At 34.4% G+C, this 24,928-nt stretch overlaps 1 protein-coding gene across 9 annotated transcripts in view; it reads left to right on the top strand.

The window, feature by feature from the left end:
- Positions 1–793: 793 nt before the first annotated feature.
- Positions 794–24,928, top strand: part of LOC138329155 (MAP kinase-activating death domain protein-like) — an 81,143-nt gene continuing 57,008 nt past the window's right edge. For 8 of the 9 annotated variants that reach the window (XR_011209418.1, XM_069275924.1, XM_069275921.1 and 5 more), the window contains exons 1-6: positions 794–934; positions 3,874–4,553; positions 9,298–9,439; positions 19,490–19,648; positions 22,484–22,615; positions 24,767–24,880. Coding sequence is in view for 8 of the 9 variants with exons in the window: in XM_069275924.1 (XP_069132025.1) it covers positions 3,946–4,553; positions 9,298–9,439; positions 19,490–19,648; positions 22,484–22,615; positions 24,767–24,880 (1,155 nt within the window). In the remaining variant the exon portion in view is untranslated. Of the gene's footprint in view, positions 935–3,873; positions 4,554–9,297; positions 9,440–19,489; positions 19,649–20,973; positions 21,020–22,483; positions 22,616–24,766; positions 24,881–24,928 lie in introns of those variants that run through there. The other variant, XM_069275929.1, reaches the window with a different exon arrangement.

Below are 24,928 nucleotides of genomic sequence, written 5' to 3' on the forward strand. Positions count from 1 at the left end.
ATTATTTATATGAAATAATTACTTGAGTTTGAAATTAAAGTAGGCCTTCCATGTGTGTATTTTTATTTCTGGCATTTTTATACTAATTTGATTTTTTGTTTGTTAAATTATGATAAACTGTGAGCTCGAGTAACAAGTTTACTAGCTGGTTCAAGAAATATTTGATAGGCCTATAGATTCTGGCTTTAAAACGCACGAGGTAGGATTTCAATATTCTTCCTTGTGATACTCAAATCAGAAACACATATTAAATAACTTCACGGAATCACAGTCGTTAACGAAATATCGCATGTTCGTAATTAAAATTCCATTCCAAATGTCAACATAAATTTAAAGAGTCTAATAAAATCAAAATGACATAATACTATGTAGAAATTATCAATTACGTTACCTTCAGGTATAATTATCCAGTTATCTAAAATAACTAAAATATACATATATCAATGAATTAAAAATTCTTACTGTCTATAATACAAATAGTCACTTATTTAGACCTCGACCAGCAGCATTTTACGTCACAGTGCAGCATTTCACGTTTGTGACGGCAGAGGTTATCTCCCCTCTCAATATACTTTCATTTTCCAGCAGATGACGCCACTTGCTCTTCCTTACGTCAATGGCTGTTTATCATACACATGCAATTAGTACAGTAGCTGAGTACAGCCGGGAAAGAACAGATGTCGCTGTCCTAATATCAAGCAAAATTTAAAGAGTCTAGAATAAAATCAAAATGACATAATACTATGTAGAAATTTTATCTCCCCTATCAATATACTTTCATTTTCCAGCAGATGACGCCACTTGCTCTTCCTTACGTCAATGGCTGTTTATCATACACATGCATTAGTACAGTAGCTGGAGTACAGCCGGGAAAGAACAGATGTCGACATGGCAATGAGGGGTTACACATGAAGTCTGTCCAGTAACAAAGATTGTAAGTATTCGTTGGAACGAAATACGTCAGTATGCTTTATATGAAGATGTTATTTGTCGCATTTTATATAGATATTGCGGTGTTTGCCGATACCATCCTCGTAAAGCAGTTTGTTTACAAAATCGATATTTCGTTCGATTGCGTTCCTTTCGTTTGCTGTCATACACGTAAATATGGACAAAGTGTATTTTGCTGACATATAAATGAATCTTATGTTCATGTTTAACCATACGACGATACGTTATTTAACTCGCCGGTTTGTTTTGATACCCGGTCAGCTCTTCTTTTCTGACAGCAGTGTAAACATCATGTGCAATCGAGCATAACGGGATAGTAAAGAGCCTCGAGAACATGTATACCTTTAAGTTCATGGCCTGTACAATCAATTTGGACATTATCGATCTGGTTTATTGATCATCCGAATCAGCCACCATTGAGCAATACAGACCAAAATTTAAATGTAATTCTGGTATCTTTTCCGGAACAGTTGAAAACTTATAGGCCCTAATCACTTTTCGTTACAATTTATCAGTCAATATTACTTGAAAGAAATATTTAATGGCAACATGGAAGCTAAAGATGTGTTGCTATCTTGAATTTCTGTTTATTTGTGGGTCTTACTCTGACATGTGTTCTTGTTCAGAACTAGATCTATGTGAACAGAAAATAAAGATAACAATCTGTAACAAACTATCCTGAGCTGATATCTATGGTGGCGTATTTCTGCCATCGTGTTATTTTAGGTCGAGCTATGTAATGTAACTTTGCCGAGATAATTATGTCGAACTGTCGAGTTATATCATGACTTGTTGATATATTTATGTCGGCAAGTCGATTTACATCACGGAAAGTCGACTTACTTCCTGGAAAACTGACTTACCTTATTACGACGAGATCCACGAAAGTCAGTCGCGATAGTGTAACTCGACTTTCCAATATGAATATGTGGATTTGTCGTGTTAAAACTCATCTTACCGACATAAATATCTCAACAAGTCATGTTATAACTCGACTGATCAACATAACTATATCAATAAGTCATGTTATAACTCGACTTGCCGACATAACTATCTAGTCAAAGTCAAGTTACCATAAGTCGACCTAAACTAACTCGATGGCAGAAATATGCCACCATAGATATCATATTCCCGCTGAATATTCAACTTTCATCTGCTCCATTTCCTTAATCAGTCACTTTGCATATACCCATAAGTATACAATCCAAGAGATGGTGGTTAATTAAGTTGTCCCAACATATTACATATACATACAATACCACAATTAAAGCCTGCATGGATCCACCTCTGGGTCGCGAGTTCAAATCCCGTTAGAACGAATATACGTACCCGGCCTACTATACCTTTCGGCCGGGTACGAATTGGTCCCTATGTGTCGTAGTGGAGCACTGCCTCCGAAAATCACTCGGGCATAGTTTTTCATACTTTTTTGTAGGTTTCCGATTATTTTATGCGTATACATGCATTTACATATTATTTTTGTCCAAAACAAACATAACTACCATTCTTAATATCTACCGTACAGCTCACAAGACGTCAAATTCACAATTTGTGGACTCCCCGTATAAATTCCCCTCAGAAAGATCTTCATATGTAATATTAAAAAAAAATGATGCCTTGATGAGAATTTGATATTTTATGTGGTTCAGTTTTATTGCCTAGTAGGTAAGCGATACCAAACAAGTACGATAAAATGCAAACAAATGATTAATAATGGTTTGCATAATCATTAATTTGCTCCATTAGCGGTAATAGGCACCAATTGTAGCTCTAAAGACGACACCATTTTCTGTCTATAAGTCTTTTGGGCTACAATATTGCAGCTAAAATCCCGTGTGAAGCAGTTGCCAGGTACTGGCTGCTGCTTGGTGCTCCATCTCCGAGCACTCCGGCTTTCCTCCATGATCTTAACTTGGCACATGTATATATCCTTAAATGACCCTGGCTTTTAACAGGGAATCAAACCAAACAAACACACGGCCACAAATCATCAGTATAAACGACATGGTCTATTATACACTAGAAGCAAAATCAAAGGATAATTGAACCTATAGAACCTCAACAAGGAGAGCATTGCAGCTCTATATTATTTTTTATTATTAAGTGTTAATTGAAATTTAACTTTCTAAAATTTAATTCAGGGGTTTCAAGATTGCACAACAATGTGGGTGAAGTATGATTTTAGCGAGACCGTTGATTATAGTCCCACCATTTGGTGATTGTGACTTCATATTTTGGTGTGAATTTTTTTTTGGTGTCACACACAGTGGAAGGTAGGACTTATCGATGGCAAATAATTGTACTAATAAATACAATGTACCTTCATTGTTTCGGTATCTTGAAACCCCAATATTGCAAAATACCATCACCCTTGCATACTGCTAACTGAACACCAAGAACAGATATTTCTGTCCTATACAGAATATATTTCCCCTTAAATTCTGTCACCCTCACGTACAGCTATGCTTATTGATCAATGTTATATGTTCCACAGGCCCCTTTCTTAATTTTCTCATTTATTGACTCATGAGAAACGTTGCAGCATTAATCTCACAATTTTGTGTTAAAAAATAAATTCTCATTCAGAAAACTTTTGAAATCTAAATATGTTAGTTACATTGGCATTTTGTCTTTAGAGACTGTGCTATGTGTAAAAAAGAAATGCAATAAATTATTGCCTTTTTCTCTAATGATAAATTATTTATTAAGTTGAAATTCATTGTATCAATTAAACTTGTCACTGCAACTATGTTGATATTTGATTAGGTTCATTTGGTAACTGCAAATTTTCTTTGCAACCAAAGGTTTATACTGGATCACAGTGATAAAGTTGCAATTATCAATTTCTCCTGAATTCACGATGAGAAACTAAAAGTGTTTTCAGTTTAGATGCTTGCAAGTTTTCTTTTAATTTTTTTCCAGATGAAAGGGAGAGATTCCAAGGGAAAGTCAAGATGGTAGGAAGAAACGTCGTCCTATCATCTTTAATTCGATATGTTGGAACATAACACCAAATACCTGTGCCCACGATTGGTGGACTACATCATCATCGTGGGCAGTCGGCATCCGAACCATAACAACAATGTCGCACAAACACCCGAGCTTTTACGGAGATATCCTCTCGAGGATCATCAAGATTTCCCTCTACCGCCAGACATCATTTTCTTTTGCCAACCAGAAGGATGCATCAGTGTAGGGCCAAAGCGTATGAGTTTGAGAGAAACAACTTCATTTGTATTCACTCTTACAGAAAAAGATTCAGGATTAGTTAGATATGGCATATGTGTAAATTTTTTCAGACCAATAGAAAAGAAATATTCAGAAAAATCAAAGTCTGAACGTTTTTACGGAGGAAACACAGACGGAAACACATTAGGTATTAGCACTGACTCTGATGGTCGACAGAGATCACCAAGGACTAGTCGTCGGCTCAAAACAGCTGGACGTGTAAGGAACAATACTCTCACTTCATTATGCATCGTCAGTCATCATCCTTTCTTTTCAACATTCCGAGAATGCATGTTTATATTAAGAAAACTCATAGATTCATGTCATGACCGAAGTTGTACAAAGAGAATTGGTGGATCCAGAGGCTCTTCAAGGTAAAGTATACCGATCGATACTTTGTTAATTTAAAATGTCATTGGATATTTCATTTTTTTTCAGATCAACAAATCAATATTCTGTAAAATGTTACAGTTGTGTATAAGTCACAAGGGTTTTGCCTGAAAAGGTGAACTTTACACCAGTGCAACCTATACAAGGACCAAAGCTAAACTGACAAAAAAAAAGAAAGAGAAGGAACGAGTGGGTGATGATGGGAAGCAGGGGTGGGAGGTGCAGTGGCCGAGTGGTTAAGATGTTCCGACATATTATCACAACCCATCCACCTCGAGCTCTGGGTCGTGAGTTTGAAACCCATATGGGGCAGTTGCCAGGTACTGACTACTGATGATCAATGCTTTTTCTCCAGGTACTGTGGCTTTCCTCCACAAACAAACCTGGTACATCCTTACTTGACATGGCTGTTGATAGGACAATTAAAGGGACAATTCAATCAGGCTAATTCTTCTACATAACCAAGAAGCAAAACTTGGCATAAATGTATTGTTGTACATTTCTCATGAAACATATAATATAAAATATTGACAAATTCCACGTCATTGTTTAGTATTTTAATTGATACCGTTGTAATTACAAATCGTTGATCAATATGATTAAGCAGGTACAATATGTACGTTGTACCCATATCCGAGCCAAAGTCACGCACGTTAAACAAATAAACTACATAATCACTGTGGAGGTGGTATAATGATTTTTCAGGCAAGACAATTCACCTAATAAGGTAAACACACTTCTGTCAGAGCGATTTGAGCAGTTCTAGACAAAAGTAGCATTATCAGTAGCAAGGGACTGGGTTCGGCATACAAGATGTTTGACCACAATGTGTAATGGCGGACAGCGAGCGAGTTTGAACATTTCACACGCATTTCACCGCCATGGGATTTTCTGACATATCACAGTAAAACCGCTTGATCTAATTTCTTTTAGAACTGGGGTTTATCCGATATATGTACAAATTTTAATGTTCTCTCAGAATGAATTGTCCCTTTAATTAATAAAACCAAATCATTTACAAAAAAAAAAAAAGAACCATTGTATGTTTATCTACCGTATGGTAAAAATCTGAAACCTATTTTATTACGATTACAGTTAATTTCTTAAGCTAACATGCTTTCATTTTGTTTCCATGTGTGACTTTTACCATATTTGGTAAAATGTATTAAAAATAGAAAGTTTTGAATGCATATATAGTGTCATTGATAGCAACAATTTTAATAGAAGCTGAAGATCAATATTTTTAACTACAGTACCTCCTCCTCCATCTTCCAAATCTAGCTAAAATTAACAAACAGGACAACAAATGATCACTTGTCACATTTAAACTCAAAATAAGTGTAAGCAGCTTTTGATATAAATCAATATATCAGTATAATTTTTTTCATCAAAGACAGGCCTACATTGCATGACAGACATTCGATTCATTGTAATTGGCTTTCTGAGATTATCCAAAAGTTCTAAAAATGACCAAAATTGTAGGGACATTGCTAATGTATTTGTAAATCAAGCTTTTAGATGATGCGCCTGTCTAGTGGTTAGGTGTAATTATGGATGATTTTGTATGGCAGCACACTTGTGACGTCTGTAGAAGCCCGATTACCATATTGTGACATGGCCTGAAGTAACAAGAAAGCTTTCTCTTCCAGAAGATAAAAATTGGTATGAAGTGTGGTGAGAATAGTTTTGTAGAGATACATACAGATGTAGTTACCAGCTTTAGTCATGTGACTTGGTAAAAAAATCAATATAGGCCTGAAATCAAGACAGCCAGAGGGAAATGAATGCTTCAGGTTACAATTAACAATGGCTGCCATTTGGTGGGATTAAGGTCTATATATATCAGTATATTACTAATGGGAATGTAAACATCATGGCTTTATAATTTCTTTATCAATCTGGATACTGCATGGGTGATCTTAAGCACGGAAATATTTTTACTGACATACAAATTACATATACAGTATATGTTTTCTCAAAGGTTTGCAAATTAGATAAAGCACTTATAACCCAAGTTCCAAGAATTTAATTCAATCTCTTTTACATGAATTAATTCCTTGTAAAAATTGGATTATATATTTCCTGTGATCTGGTTGAAAATTTACCATGCTAAAAGTTAAAATATTAGACTAAAGTTAGACATATATATTTCTGCAATTTATAGTCCCCCCTCCCAATAAAAAGAAAACCCAAACAATCTTATGCTTTTTTTAAAGGCCTTACCTTATAATTTTGACTTACTGGGGTATAGATGTCATTATAGATGAGATAGAAGCAAACCAATGGAATGGTATAAAACTATAATCATTTACATGTATATTGGCATTTACATTATATGTCCTGATATGAGAACAGTCTACAGATCATGTGTTACAATTAGGGACCTGAGTTTAGTTAGTCTGGTTAAGACTTGTAACTGATGATTGGGAAGGGACCAGTGTCTCGGATCATGTGATACTATTGTCTGGATAAATCTTGTAATTGTCCCTTGTAAGGGACTAGTTTTCCTCTCGGTCCTGACAGTACCAGGTAATTCATTGGATACCAGATTACTCATCAGTCAAGATTTGGACTTTTCCCAGTTTGTCAAATGTACAAGGTAAAGCAGACACAGTCATCATCTGTCAATTCGTCTTCCATTATGCTGAGGACAAGATCAATTTGGTCTAGCGAGTGCTCAAGGCGTACATTTGATATTACCATTATCTAGAAACAATAGAACAATTCAACTAGCTTATATACTCAATCACCGTAATTTTCTACTACAGTAACATATATTGCAATCAATAATTTTGTATGGATCAATCTTTCTGCTCAATTTTGGATAATATTTTCCAGTCCTAGACAAAAACTGGTGCAAACAATCAGAACAATTGAAATGGTAAGATAGTCAACTTGACACATAACTGACTTGACATATAGCTGATTTGTTCTGTTATTATTGAAAGCTAAACATGTGTGCATTTTGAAATACCTCTGAAACATTTAAACATGAAACAATTAAAAGTACCATGTAGTCAAAGTGATTTTGGAAAAAAAACAAAACATTTTCAGTATAGTTTTTCCATCAAAAGTAAATATATTAGCTAGAGTTGCATACATGCAAAAAGCATATGTTTGGTGTTAAGAATGTGCCAGGTTATAATACTGATAGTAGACGAAGAAGGAAAGCAGGAGTGCTTGGAGAAGATCCATTGACCGGCGGTTGATGTATGCGCAGTGTCAGCTGGCAATTGGCATGCCTCATGTGGGAAATGGACTTGAACCTCCAGAGAAGGAGTCAACTTCTTTGCAATACGTCAGGAAACGTCAGTTGGGACTGATATATAGATTAATCAAACTTGGTCTTCTATTTGGTAAATGTAAGTTTCAATGAACAAGCTAATTTAAGGGTCACTGTATTTTTAGTATATGGATTGAACTTTAAAAAACAGGTACCATGTGTATGTGGTGTTGTATATTTTTGTAGTAATTGCCTAATTCAGTGATGGAGACAGCCCCACCTAAGGTGTGGCTGTAATTGAGTGGTATACAGCCCCACCTATGGTGTGGCTGTAATTGAGTGGTATAGGTAGCCAGCAGCTAGAAATCAGAACCACCCACATACTGTATTGATCCTGTTGATCACCAGCCTCCACAGAGGGTTGATCCTGGAGCAGTCTCTGATGGCAGGCTGCCAGCATACGATCAATAATGTTGGTAGAAGCCCCATCAGTCTAATGAATGGAGGTTGAAACTGGACCTCTGGTGGGAAACAGGCCTTTACTGCCACAAACTATTAACAGAGAGACATCTTCTGAGCTCCTCCTGAGAAAATGTCTGGTTATTAACACATATAGTTATAAGGAAATGGGATTATCTTGCAGTCCTTCCTTCTACATGTTATAGTAGAGAGCAACGAGTTTACAAATGAAGCAATTTTCTTCTGGTTTCTTCTTATTGATCTTGATTTAAGGATGCGCTGGCTATATTAGCCTACATGTATAATTTACTTCTTAGGTTGTTAGTCTGTCCATGTGTTGCAGTTATTTAACTTATTTAGTTTTTATCCTACCAATTAGCTCAAAAATATAATGTAGGTCACGGTCAGTAGGTTGTCTGTAAGTCAAATGGCTGAATCAATCAACCATATGAAATGTTTAACCAAAAGGCCAATTTACCTCAATTATATGTATATGCATAGCTGTAATGTTATAAAGAAGTACTAATCTAAAGCAGGGCGGAGGTGGCTGATAATGAGTGCTTAAGATGTCCCAATATATGTCACCACAAACCCTCCACCTTTGGGTCATCATGATCTGTTTGAATCCCATGTGGGGCACTTATCAGGTACTGACTGCTGGTAGGTGGTTTTTCTTTGTGTACTCCAGCTTTCCTCCACAAACAAACCTAGCATGTCCTTTATATGACCCTGGTTGTTCTAATGATATAATAGGAAAATAAATCAATCAAACGATTATAACTAAGCTTATTTTAACATATATGATGACCTTGATTTGACCTACAATTTTGATATTCAAAAGTCAAGCTCATTATTAAGAAGCACACTGAAAGATTGGTATTTAGCAGAGATACTGGGTTTGTAAATTTTGTATTATATGTATGACCTTGTTTAGTTGTTATTTCTGGGGTATTTCTTTTGCATTGGGATGGACTATTTTCATAGAAAGAGATTTTAAGTTTCATGGAGTCAAACTTGTACTAGTTAACATCAATGTTGTTTTACAGAGACACGGTATGGGGAGTGCTGACCGGACAAGGTACGGACAACATTACAGGGCTTGTGATGCACGAGGTCAAGGAGATCGAGACATGGATCCTACGGCTACTAAGTGCACCTGTACCAGTTCCAGGCAAAACACGGGTAGAGGTAGGCAGAGTTTTATATCCTGATTTTGTAAGGTTAGTCATATTTAAATGATATCTTCAAATTCGTTATCAATATCCATCACTGACCTTTCCGTCTTGTAGTCATATATGGTATCAATGTCACGTGAAAAATAAGTGATAAAAATAAATTAAGTAACATAATTGATCATAAATATTAGACAATAAAATCTAATGAATTCAATAAGGAAGCACTTAGCTTACTGTTAGAGGAAGGCATTAAGTGATAAATTGCAGCTATAGGAATTAAGACATAACTGAAAGATTAAGGAGGAGATAACTCACAGGTTAAGGAGAAGATAACTCACAGATAAAGGAGGAGATAACTCACAGATTAAGGAGGTGATAACTCATAAAATAAGGTAGAGATAGCTCACAGATTAAGATGGAGACTACCCACAGATTAAGAAGGAGGAGATAACACACAGATTTAATTAGAGATAACTCACAGATTTAGGTGGAGGTAACTCACAGTTTAAGAAGGAGATCCCACAGATTAAAGAGGAGATAACTCGCAGATTTAGGTGAAAATAATGCAAAGAAAAAAAGAAGATAACTCACAGATTAAGGTGGAGATAACTCACAGATTTAGGTGGAGATAACTCACAGATTTAGGTGAAGATGGTGCAAAGATAAAAAAGGAGATAACTAACAGATTTAGGTGGAAATAACTCACAGATTAAGGAGGAGATAACTCACATATAATGAAAGAAATAACTCACAGATAAAGGAGAATATCCCACATATTAAAGAGAAGATAACTCACAGATTAAGGTGGAGATAACTCACAGATTAACGAGGAAATCCAACAGATTAAGGAGGAGATAACTCACAGATTTAGGTGGAAATTACCCACAGATTAAGGAGGAGATCCCACAGATTTAAGAGGAGATAACTTACAGATTTAGGTTGAGATAACTCACAGATTAGGGTGAAGATAATGCAAAGATAAAAGAGGAGATAGCTCACAGATTAAGGAAGAGATAACATACAGATTAAGGTGGAGATAACTCACAGATTAAGGTGAAGATAATGTAAAGATAAAAGAATAGATAACTTGCAGATTAAGGAAGAGATAACTTACAGATTTAAAAAGGAAATAACTCACAAAAGATGGTGGAGATAACTCACAGATTTAGGTGGAGATAAATCACAGATTAAGGTGGAGATAACTCACAGATTGAGGTGAAGATAACTCACAGATTGAGGTGGAGATAACTCACAGATTGAGGTGAAGATAACTCACAGATTAAGGTGGAGATAACTCACAGATTAAGGTGAAGATAACTCACAGATTAAGGTGAAGATAACTCACAGATTAAGGTGAAGATAACTCACAGATTAAGGTGAAGATAACTCACAGATTAAGAAGGAGATAACTCACAAAAAAAGGTAGTGACAACTCACATATTTAGGTGGAGATAACTCACAGATTTAGGTGGAGATAAATCACAGATTAAGGTGGAGATAACTCACAGATTGAGAAAGAGATAAATCACAGATTAAGGTGGAGATAACTCACAGATTGAGGTGAAGATAACTCACAGATTAAGGTGGAGATAACTCACAGATTTAGGTGGAGATAACTCACAGATTAAGGTGAAGATAACTCACAGATTGAGGTGGAGATAACTCACAGATTAAGGTGGAGATAACTCACAGATTGAGGAAGAGATAACTTACAGATTAAGGTGGAGATAACTTACAGATTAAGAAGGAGATAACTCACAAAAAAAGGTAGTGACAACTCACATATTTAGGTGGAGATAACTCACAGATTTAGGTGGAGATAAATCACAGATTAAGGTGGAGATAACTCACAGATTGAGAAAGAGATAAATCACAGATTAAGGTGGAGATAACTCACAGATTGAGAAAGAGATAACTTACAGATTAAGGTGGAGATAACTCACAGATTGAGGAAGAGATAACTTACAGATTAAGGTGGAGATAACTCACAGATTGAGGAAGAGATAACTTACAGATTAAGGTGGAGATAACTCACAGATTGAGGAAGAGATAACTTACAGATTAAGGTGGAGATAACTTACAGATTAAGAAGGAGATAACTCACAAAAAAAGGTAGTGACAACTCACATATTTAGGTGGAGATAACTCACAGATTAAGGAGGAGATAAGTCGCATATTAAGGAAGAGATAACTCACAGATAAAAGAAACAACACTCCAATGAAGGAGGAGATAACTCAATGACTAAGTTTGATGGTGGTCACATATTATGTGTATGAAATTTATACCTGGTGTCACCTGTTAAATTGGATGGGCAATAAGGAGGAAATTCAGTTCTGTAAACTTCATCTTTCCTACCATTTGATAAGATTTAATGTTTTTGTGATAAATGTGTTTTTGGATTGTCCTTAAATGACATGGAACAGTTTAATTTTTAAACCAAATGCATTACAGCATATGTGTTTAAACAAAATACATAGTGCAGTAATCATTAATATATGTTTATATTGATTGGTTACCATGCCTAATAAATGTTTTTGTGATTTCCATGTTGATATAAATTTAATGATTTTTTTTATTGTGTTATTTCCCCACATATTGACAAGGACAGCTATACATGATATATATGGTTTGTTTTTACAAGTTGACAAAGTACTTTTTATTTACGACCAAGGCGTATATAATTCACAACATAACAGCCCTGGGCCAGCTGTTGCTGGCAATGTGTTAGAATCCCTAAGTGTGTGTGAAACATAGCTTATAGGTGTTAAGTATTATCAGTCATTTACAGACCTGGCCATCACATACGACTTTAACAATGACATACTCATAGCTACTGTAAGGTTTAAATAATTAATATCCTGAAATCATTATGTGGAAACCTGTATAGTTGTATCTAAATATTGGAAACTTGGTTTTTAAAGAAATGTTGTGATATCTAAATCAAGAAATCCATATTTTGACTACCTAAAAAGCTTCTGATCAGTTGAATTTTTGTTGTTTGTCAATTCTGTAAAACCAACTTTCTTTTGCGGCTATTAAATTTTGCGATTTTTGTTTCAAATCAACCGCCTGTCTTTCAATATAATCAGGTAAATTGTAATTAGCGGAGATCATTTTTTACAAATTCATTAATCATGCATGATAAAACCCAAGTAAAGAAATTGCACAGGAAAAAAAGCTGGTTTATATTTTACTGTAAATCATTTTACTACCGTGATTGCCTAACCGTTGACAGCGACAGTGATGTACTTTCTGCGCAACTTGGGCAATACCTATTGCATACTTGGCTACAATATAATGCTAGACGCGAGCTGATTGGTTGGTGGGCGTGGCTAATATTGTGTGATACATGTGACTCACATGTGAGTATAACAGTATTCATAGGACTGCAGGGTTCCAGGTGATAACGAGAAAAGTAAAAGATGATTGCTCAAATCGAAAACTTTAACGAATTGCTGGATCCTGGTCTCCTTGCTTTTAAAGAAGAGGTATTTAATTATGCGGCAACTAGCGAAGAAACATTGAGGTTTTTATGCCCAGACGGGGTAATTAAGGGAGATGACCATCCCTGACGTGTACAAGCGGATGTTAATTGACTGGATAATAAAATTACAAACGCCAGAAAGCAAAAGAAAAATTAAGTCCGAAGCAGAACAAAGCCCTAATGTCGGTACACCAAACACATTGCAAAACTCCAAACACAGTGCAAAATGACTTAGATTTGAAAACCAGGTCGATCGATACTAGATCTAATGACAGCGGCTCTCGTTAGCGTAAGATCTTTCACATTGTCTAATTAACTCCGCCCACTAGATGAATTGCTTCGGCGGGTAGGATTTGTAAACTCCGCCCCTCCAGACGATTGACAGAACGACTCGACTAGTCGATAATATCTGTTGCTCAGCTTACCTAGGTATTATATCAGTAATTTTGTCAACATTAAGCCAATCACGGCAGTAAACTAAGACATGAAAGGTACATCAGTAGATCAGGAAATCTTTCTAACAGTATATATTATAGTTACATTGTCACCAAGTCTTAATTCTATCATATAGAAGTATGATTTTAATACTTTGCACCAGCTCAAATTTTCAAATTCTCAAGGTAAAGCATCTTACAGAATGATTGTGCATAATGTATGGTTCTTACTCCATTCAACTTAAATATGTTAAATAGTCCAACCCCTGAATTTTTGCTCAGTTCCATCTTGCAGATATCCACAATGCATATATATATATATATATATATATTATAGGAACAATGTCTTGTGTGTGAACAAAACGGATGTTGATGAAGAAATCATGACTGGAGATGGAATCAGCTAAGCAAACATTGTTTGGTTTACTAATTACAGTTGTGATCAATAAATACACAAATCCCTGTTACATTAACGATGGAGGGTAATTAGTAATTGTGGTGTGTTGGGTACAGGTGCCTGGTAATTAATTTACTTTGGACTCATTAGTTGTCTAATCATTAGCATGAAGCTGGTATCCAATTGAGGATGGAGTTGGTTTGTTCAGTTTGATTTTAAGTGTGTTTAATTAATGTTGACAGCATTCAATATACAAAAAGAAGCATAGTTTGGTTGGTATAAAAGGCATGTAGTGATAATTGGCCATGTGCAGATTTAGAATGTTTACGGTGCTGTAGAGATTGAAGTGATATATTATTGACAGAGCACTACACAGAGATGTGTCAAAATCCAATTTTCATGATTTTCCTGAAAAGTACCAATCAGTATTTGATGCATGTATAGAAAATGCATTCTTGATGCAATAATTTCACAAATATTCACAAAAGGTATGAATTGAATGGTCATAGCTTTATTATATTATATTTCTAGCTTTTAGCAGCAGCACCAACATGAGTTATATCCCCTTGAAAATGGATGAATAATTCATTAGGCTTATCAATATTTGACAATAAGGAAACAATTCATGAGGAAAAGAGTCCCTCTATTACAAGGAAACACAACAAGAATACTATATTACAAGGAAATTTAACACAACAAGAATACTGTATTACAAGGAAACACAACAAGAATACTATATTGCAAGGAAACACAACAAGAATACTATATTACAAGGAAACACAACAAGAATACTATATTACAATGAAACACAACAAGAATACTTAATACAAGAAAAACACAGGAAGTATACTATATTAGAAGGAAACACAACACGAATACTGTATTACAAGGAAACACAACAAGAATACTATATTACAAGGAAACACAACAAGAATACTATATTACAAGGAAACACAACAAGAATACTATATTACGAATACTATATTACAAGGAAACACATCTAGAATACTATATTACAAGTAAACACAACAAGAATACTATATTACAAGGAAACACAACTAGAATACTATATTACAAGGAAACACAACAAGAATACTATATTACAAGAAAACACAACTAGAATAATATATTACAAGGAAACACAACAAGAATACTATATTACAAGGAAACACAACTAGAATACTATATTACAGGAAACAAAATAAGAATACTATATTTCAAGGAAACACAACAAGAATACTATATTACAAGGAAACACAACTAGAATACTATATTACAAGGAAACACAACTAGAATACTATATTACAAGGAAACACAACAAGAATACTATATTACAAGGAAACACAACTAGCCCTTAGACTGCTACACGCGACTATATACGCGTTGGTTTAAATGGCCCTCAGTGCTACACGCGTAAAAAGACGTTTTTTGACTCCGAGTTTTCAACCGGCGGTCCGATCGTCAAATCTCCCTCCTGTTGCTAAAATTATGACTGAAAATGAAAGTAGAATGATTCCGATTGGTTCTAGTGTAATTACATTCGATATTCTCGGGATTATACCCTAAAAATAACCACAGGTGTGGAGGAATTCGAATGGTAAACTGACTTGTCAAAATGGCCGCTCCGATAGATCGAAGTGATGAAGAACGTGTACAACAGTTCTTTGCTAGCGATGTGTCAGAAGTTGAAAGTAAATTTGAAGGGTCAGATACTTTAGATTGGGATCTAATAGAAGGCAAAATTATTTTAATTTCTCCTATAAATAAGTGTGTGCCGGATGCCAACACAGAACATGAGGCAGCCCCAAACGCGGCCGGCTGCCGTGTTGACAGACGACAAGATTGACTTTCACAGGCGAGTTGAAATTAATGCATAACATGAATAAATGTAAGCTAGTTGCTTTTAAAAGCATTTTTGGATGATTACAATATAGGAAATATAGTTGTTCATACAAATTTGTTTTATATTATCTACACAAAGTTTACCGTCAATGACCGGCATGTTCAAAGAAAACATGAACGAAAAATGACACTGGGATTCCGTTTTATGAGATGCAGGTGTTTCTTTTACGTTGATAACGGCTATGGGTTTTATCCAGATTAAGTGATTTACACCACTGTTGGTCAAGTCATGATGCATTTGAAAAACAATTTCTCAGAAATTGTTTAGGATCGTTTTCTAGTTATATTGTCTAATTAACTTTCACCTGACTGAAAATGACTTACCTGGACTCACCTGAGCTATAACAATACTTTTAAGGGTAACTTGGTCTAAGATAGAGATAATATGTGGTGCATAATGCAAATGCATACACTATGTGACGATAGACCAGAAATTAAACAGGAAACTAGCTTCTTTCCTTCATGAACAATTATCAAGATTTTGTTTGTGAATATTAATTAGTTTTAGAAGTTTTTACCTGGATTTTTTCAAAGACTTAATAACCAAATGAAGTCAAATGCTTCTTAATACTAAGGTTACTCTATTAAATTGGTTTTATTTCATAATTTAAATTGAGTTTTCTTGTTATTATGTGATACAACCTAATATTTTTACCTTTAGTCACCTGTATTGTTACCTGTATGCTTAACGAGAAGTATATTTGCGGAATAAACAACATCAATATAAACTACAGGCAATAACAAACAATTTTCATATAACTTTTATTCACATAATGCAAATAGTTTTCAAGATATAATCATTTATAAGTAAGTTATCATTTCCCTGAATTTTACAAAATTAATGCAGCACTGAGAGCCATTACTATACAAACCATTGCAGCAGCCTAAGGGCTAGAATACTATATTACAAGGAAACACAACAAGAATACTATATTACAAGGAAACACAACTAGAATACTATATTACAAGGAAACACAACAAGAATACTATACTACAAGGAAACACAACAAGAATACTATATTACAAGGAAACACAACAAGAATACTATATTACAAGGAAACACAACAAGAATACTATATTACAAGGAAACACAACTAGAATACTATATTACAAGGAAACACAACAAGAATACTATATTACAAGGAAACACAACTAGAATACTATATTACAAGGAAACACAACAAGAATACTATATTACAAGGAAACACAACTAGAATACTATATTACAAGGAAACACAACAACTAGAATACTATATTACAAGGAAACACAACAAGAATACTATATTACAAGGAAACACAACAAGAATACTATATTACAAGGAAACACAACAAGAATACTATATTACAAGGAAACACAACAAGAATACTATATTACAAGGAAACACAACTAGAATACTATATTACAAGGAAACACAACAAGAATACTATATTACAAGGAAACACAACAAGAATACTATATTACAAGGAAACACAACAAGAATACTATATTACAAGGAAACACAACAAGAAACTTATAATTACAAGGAAACACAACTAGAATACTATATTACAAGGAAACACAACAAGAATACTATATTACAAGGAAACACAACAAGAATACTATATTACAAGGAAACACAACAAGAATACTATATTACAAGGAAACACAACAAAAATACTATATTACAAGGAAACACAACAAGAATACTATATTACAAGGAAACACAACAAGAATACTATATTACAAGGAAACACAACAAAAATACTATATTACAAGGAAACACAACAAGAATACTATATTACAAGGAAACCAAGGAAACACAACAAGAATACTATATTACAAGGAAACACAACTAGAATACTATATTACAAAGAAACACAACAAGAATACTATATTACAAGGAAACACAACAAGAATTCTATATTACAAGGAAACACAACAAGAATACTATATTACAAGGAAACACAACAAGAATACTATATTACAAGGAAACACAACAAAAATACTATATTACAAGGAAACACAACAAGAATACTATATTACAAGGAAACACAACTAGAATACTATATTACAAGGAAACACAACAAGAATACTATATTACAAGTAAACACAACAAGAATACTATATTACAAGGAAACACAACAAGAATACTATATTACAAGGAAACACAACAAGAATACTATATTACAAGGAAACACAACAAAAATACTATATTACAAGGAAACACAACAAGAATACTATATTACAAGGAAACACAACAAGAATATATTACAAGGAAACACAACAAATATTACAAGGAAACACAACAAGAATACTATATTACAAGGAAACACAACAGGAATACTATATTACAAGGAAACACAACAAGAATACTATATTACAAGGAAACACAACAAGAATACTATATTACAAGGAAACACAACAAGAATACACTATATTGCAAGGAAACACAACAAGAATACTATATTACAAGGAAACACAACAGGAATACTATATTACAAGGAAACACAACAAGAATATATTACAAGGAAACACAACAAATATTACAAGGAAACACAACAAGAATACTATATTACAAGGAAACACAACAAGAATATATTACAAGGAAACACAACAAATATTACAAGGAAACACATGACCTTGTTAAATGGATTGACACATGGTAAAATACAAATAGTGTTTAATGGTACACAGAAATCTGTATATCATTTGGCAATTGTTGATTAACAATAGTTGGTTGACACCTTTATACTAACTGTGAGTCAGGGTCATTTAAGGATATGCCAGGTTTAGGAGGTGAAAAAAAGCCAAAGTACACAGAGGAAAACCTTTGACCTCTGGTCAGTACCTGGTATCTTCCCTCAAATCCAAGAGGTAAAATTATGGTAATATATCAATGCAGACATCTTAACCACTTGGCTATAGCAGGTTGAAAATGATATGCCAACAGTTTGCATAACAATGTTATGTACTTATTCCTTTAGATATATAGAGTTTAGCTATAATAGATATCTTATTTTGTATATATATATATAATTATTCAATGACTTGTTCTGTTTTCTGGTGCTCGCTTTTAAGGGTTAAGTATATCATTGTTTTTATTGGTGCATATGGCATTCTTCAGTAGTATGGACTTCTTTATTTGGCCATTATACAAAACTGCTGGTGTATTGTCAAATCATACCAACAGTTTGTGCAGAGGTTTGAAATTAGATTATAGTGTACAAAATTCAATAGTTTCCTGATACCGCTGAGTGACTTTTGTTCTTCGTGTGAAAAGGGACCGACATAACCTGGCTATTTTGGCACTAGTGGAAGAGAGTTATTTAACAAAAGAGATTGGGTCAATACATTTAGACTGAGTGTTTGTAGGATATATTAGCCTGTTTGATCCACACTTAAAATTGTTTTAACACTCATTACAAGGTAAACCTTAGACAGGTGATATAAATCTAGACATTATCAAACTTTACATTAAAAGAACAGTAATGGAAGGACAACCAGCCCACCAAAATAAAAAGACATGTAAAAGCAAGAAGAAAAAGAAACATACATATTTAAAATAATATTTGATCTTAAGTTAAAAGCTCCAATGCCTTAAAGTTTCAATGCCAATATTTCAAATATATTTTTGAATTACTTTGAATGCTGATTGGGAAGTTTTTATTTAGATTTTACTAAATAATTAGCAAATGATTAACTTCCATCCAACCCAGGGAACAATGAAGCCTAATATACAAGTGTTAAGTATAAATATTTCGACACAAAATTAATTTTAAAAAGACAAATTGATGTTTGGGTTTACAGAACTTTTAAATAAAACTTTACGAAGTCACCTGTAGTATTTTTTATTTTGTCATTTTAGGTACAGGTGTTGCCAAAGGATTTACAGCCTCCATTACTATTTGCCCTGCCGGACCACACGCGGTTCTCCCTCATCGACTTCCCCCTCCACCTACCCCTGGAGCTGTTAGGAGTAGACACTTGCCTTAAAGTTTTAGCGGCTATCATGTTGGAATATAAGGTAAGGAGTAGACACCTGCCTTAAAGTCTTAGCGGCTATCATGTTGGAATATAAGGTAAGGAGTAGACACCTGCCTTAAAGTCTTAGCGGCTATCATGTTGGAATATAAGGTAAGGAGAAGACACCTGCCTTAGAGTCTTAGCGGCTATCATGTTGGAATATAAGGTAAGGAGTAGACACCTGCCTTAGAGTCTTAGCGGCTATCATGTTGGAATATAAGGTAAGGAGTAGACACCTGCCTTAGAGTCTTAGCGGCTATCATGTTGGAATATAAGGTAAGGAGTAGACACCTGCCTTAGAGTCTTAGCGGCTATCATGTTGGAATATAAGGTAAGGAGTAGACACCTGCCTTAGAGTCTTAGCGGCTATCATGTTGGAATATAAGGTAAGGAATAGACACCTACCTTAGAGTCTTAGCGGCTATCATGTTGGAATATAAGGTAAGGAGTAGACACCTGCCTTAGAGTCTTAGCGGCTATCATGTTGGAATATAAGGTAAGGAATAGACACCTACCTTAGAGTCTTACAGCTATCATGTTGGAATATAAGGTAAGGAGTAGACACCTGCCTTAGAGTAGCGGCTATCATGTTGGAATATAAGGTAAGGAATAGACATCTACCTTAGAGTCTTAGCGGCTATCATGTTGGAATATAAGGTAAGGAGTAGACACCTGCCTTAGAGTCTTAGCGGCTATCATGTTGGAATATAAGGTAAGGAATAGACGCCTATCTTAGAGTCTTAGCGGCTATCATGTTGGAATATAAGGTAAGGAATAGACACCTACCTTAGAGTCTTAGTGGCTATCATGTTGGAATATAAGGTAAGGAATAGACATCTACCTTAGAGTCTTAGCGGCTATCATGTTGGAATATAAGGTAAGGAATAGACATCTACCTTAGAGTCTTAGCGGCTATCATGTTGGAATATAAGGTAAGGAGTAGACACCTGCCTTAGAGTCTTAGCTGCTATCATGTTGGAATATAAGGTAAGGAGTAGACACCTGCCTTAGAGTCTTAGCGGCTATCATGTTGGAATATAAGGTAAGGAATAGACACCTGCCTTAGAGTCTTAGCGGCTATCATGTTGGAATATAAGGTAAGGAATAGACACCTACCTTAGAGTCTTAGCGGCTATCATGTTGGAATATAAGGTAAGGAGTAGACACCTACCTTAGAGTCTTAGCGGCTATCATGTTGGAATATAAGGTAAGGAGTAGACACCTGCCTTAGAGTCTTAGCGGCTATCATGTTGGAATATAAGGTAAGGAGTAGACACCTGCCTTAGAGTCTTAGCGGCTATCATGTTGGAATATAAGGTAAGGAATAGACACCTGCCTTAGAGTCTTAGCGGCTATCATGTTGGAATATAAGGTAAGGAATAGACACCTACCTTAGAGTCTTAGCTGCTATCATGTTGGAATATAAGGTAAGGAGTAGACACCTACCTTAAAGTCTTACATACATATGACATTTGAATTGTTAACAGGACATGATATTTGTATCACAGAACATCATGTTTGTATCATTATTAGCAGTATTTTCTTACCTATCGATAAGGAACTTTCACATGCATTGAGATATGACAGTTTGTAAACTTAAAGATTCAAGGTCAGATGAATAAAGGTCATATAACTATCAATATTTACACCATATTAGTAAAACACAATGGCTTTGTGGTTTAAAATGTTTCAAATATGCTTAGAATGAATGGTTGATTTGTAATGGATAGTTTTTAGCTGGAGTCTGAACTGAAGATTTGAAGGTCATATGGACTGATAGTGACATTCATTTCTAGCTCTAAAAATATTCTTTCATTTGGAGTTATAAACTTACCAGACAACCGTTTGTTGGACATCATAAAATCTGAAGTAATTTAACACACTTATCACGTCAGTTGAAGTTTGTGTAGTAATATTCATGAACATAAAATGCTTTACATCTTGTATTAAAGATACAACATGACATGTTGATACCATTAGATCAGTAGAACTAGAATTATATGTTGAGAGTTAAGACCTAGGTAAATCATCGTCGTGTTATTACAATATAATATATATAAGACTGTTTCAAGGTTACATTGACAAACACAGACTCTCTGTTGTGTGCTGAGCTGTGTTCCTCATCAGATAACATTGATATTAGGCTTTTTATTATTACCCTCAAATGACACATACAGTGTACCTGTTTCAGGTAATTCTGAAAATACTATAAAATGATATTAGTATAATACCTTTTACTGTTTATTCATATATTCCTGATAAGTCATTCAGAGTACTCTGTGCCTTTGTTGGGGGCCAATGTCCCTTATCTGATCCAAATTCACATTCATACTGTCATATATGTACCAATAAAGTTTAAAAAAAATGATGTTATCAAGTTTACATACTGTAGTACAGGACTTTTTTGTGCTAACTTAAAAAAAAATGAATGTATACAGTTGATGAAATGCAACATGAAAATGCACCATACTTGATATTGGTAGACTGAACATTTGCCTAGAGACCAAGGTATGCCTTTCTTCTTACCGATATAAATGTGCAACATTTCCCCCTTTCCCTAATTCAAACTAAGTACAAGCTGATCCATCATGATCTGACTTTCAGGGCAGTATTGATGATAAAATCAGTTCTCAAATTTCGGCGATCATAGCTGTGATGTCATTGTCCCCCGAAATCGTGAAAATAACCCACTATATGGTACTATATGTAAAGTAAGGCTTTTCTTATTTCATGCGAGGACCTTTATAAGGGAGTTAACTCCCTTTTTACCGTTTAATCAGTTGTGAATTTAAATTTGTGGAACTACATCTAAATGAGTATTTCTGACTTGCTACAGGTGGTGATGCAGTCGCGAGACTACAATGCCCTGTCAATGAGTGTGATGGCCTTTGTCACCATGCTCTACCCCATGGAATATATGTTTCCTGTGATCCCACTTCTACCTACCTGTATGTCGTCTGCTGAACAGGTAAGTCATCCAATTAAATTAGGTACAAAGGTCACCTAATACATGGTCTCAATGGAATACAATAACATCTAACTTTTGTCAGCTAGCTATTATACATTCACTTAATTGTTGTGCATTGTCTTACCATAATCAACTTTTCCCAATAATTGTAAGGCTTAGAGACTTTGGTTTTTAGACCTTTCATGTGCCTAGATGAAGGATTAATTTTAGTGAATGACATTGACCATCAAATTTAAAGTAAAATATGCTTGTAAATAATTTCTCTTATTAACTCTTAAGACTGAAAGACCTTATAACCAGAACCCCAAATGAGATGACATTTGACCCAGTACATGCTTGGGGCTTTATTGAAATGATGATGATGAAACAAGTGATGTTGACATTTAGTCAAGGTCACAGTGTCCAGATTCATACTAAATCCTTAAATTTTAATTGTGGTCTCAATTACCTGACCCAGTTATATCTCATATTTTCTATTGAATCTTTATCAATATTTTCAAATAAATGACCTTGACCTTCATTTAAAGGGAAAGTATAACTATTTTTCAATGATTAATTAAGCATTTAAGCTGTAGCAGTGTTTATGAAAAAAATTTGATTAGAATAGAAATAGAATCACTAATAATATAGGTAGCAGGTGAGCAATGCGAGCCCATTGGACCTTTATAATTTATAAGCCTACTCTAGATCTGTAATCACCACGGTAAAGCTCACACTATTACAACCCATCCTCTCCCTTGTCTATTGTTGTATGGCTTCTGTTGAATGTTAACAATTTACTCATGGATCAATATTTAAGTCTTGAGCAACAACCATTGAGGAAACTATAGCCCAGCATCTTCTGGATTCAGTTATGTGTATAGCCTATCCCTAAAATCTTGTTTAAGATTTCTATATTAATCTGCTATTATGAGTGCTAGAAATACATGATTGATATACATGATGTGTTCATGATGACTTACACTTTTATAATGATATGCTTCAGAAACATATTAGATACAATATTACATACACGTAGATTTCTAATTTATCATAAAGTGTTAAAATTCTATAGTTGTTGGATGATGAGGTAATGTTTTCATTGGTATTGATTCATCCTAGGACTGTCTGATGCCTTATCTAGGAATTGATGGTGGTCTATTATAAACTTACCTGGAGATGATATGGTATCTAGTAATTAAATGTCAAGAATTAAAACTGATTTCAAATAATGTAAATGTTTCACTTGGAACTGAAATTATAGCAGTTTGTGTGGTACATACATAATGTGAATATGATTTATCTTAGATCTCCAAAAGTATCCTATTTTGTAATAAACAGGTGTATCCAGGTGTGTTATTCACATGCACATGTTTATTGCTTGTTTCCTTTTCACAAACACCATCAAATATATCAGCTTTCTTAGTTTTCACATACTACCCTGAATATCAATTATGTATCCAGAGTTTTCTCATTACCTTCCTAGATTATGATATCTAGGTAGCTTCATTTCCATAAGTTTCCCATGTAGTTTGTAAAACTTGGGTTAGAGATGTGACCCACCTGGTGATCAAGCAAAAACCTTATTGTTTTCAATGAAATAATTAAGACATTACAACATCATAATCTAAACATGTACTACTGATGGTGAAAGTAAGAAAAATTAAATAGGATATTAATTAAAAATATATGATAAACCTAAATAGTCTCCTAAACAGTACATGGGGTACATGGCTAAAAAGTTTAATTATGGATATTATTAAAATGCATCAAGATAACTATTTAGGGATGGGAGTGCAGGGTGTTTGGGTGAGGATTAGAAAGGGATTCAAAATCCTATGGAAGGGTTTTCAGGAGTGTAAAAATATTTTTTTTTAAAATTGAAGAAAATGAAATGATTAAGCAAAATAAAATATGTGTTGTGTGGGATGTGACTATGTACCTCCCCTCCACCCCAACTCCCTCACCCAAAAGATAAATTTTTAGCCTCAATTAAATGATTTGTATGCCTCTCTGCCACAAAGGGATGCTGATTTTCACTTGTCTTTGAAATTGGATCAATATTAATGCATTAATTATTGTATGTATTTGATGTACATGAAATTAAATACTGATATCAGTATAGAATTGAAATGACAATAGGCTTTAACTCAAACATTAATTTATTGACAGTTACTGCTTGCTCCAACCCCATACATCATTGGTGTCCCAGCAAGTTTCCTCCCCTACAAAAATGGTTTTAAAATTCCCGACGATGTTTGGCTGGTCGACCTGGATTCTAACAAGGTATGTATCATATTTTCATGTATTCTTTTATTCAATCATTGGATTCAT

Source organism: Argopecten irradians, chromosome 8 (assembly GCF_041381155.1).
Source record: "Argopecten irradians isolate NY chromosome 8, Ai_NY, whole genome shotgun sequence".
In the NCBI taxonomy this organism is placed as follows: Eukaryota; Metazoa; Mollusca; class Bivalvia; order Pectinida; family Pectinidae; genus Argopecten; species Argopecten irradians.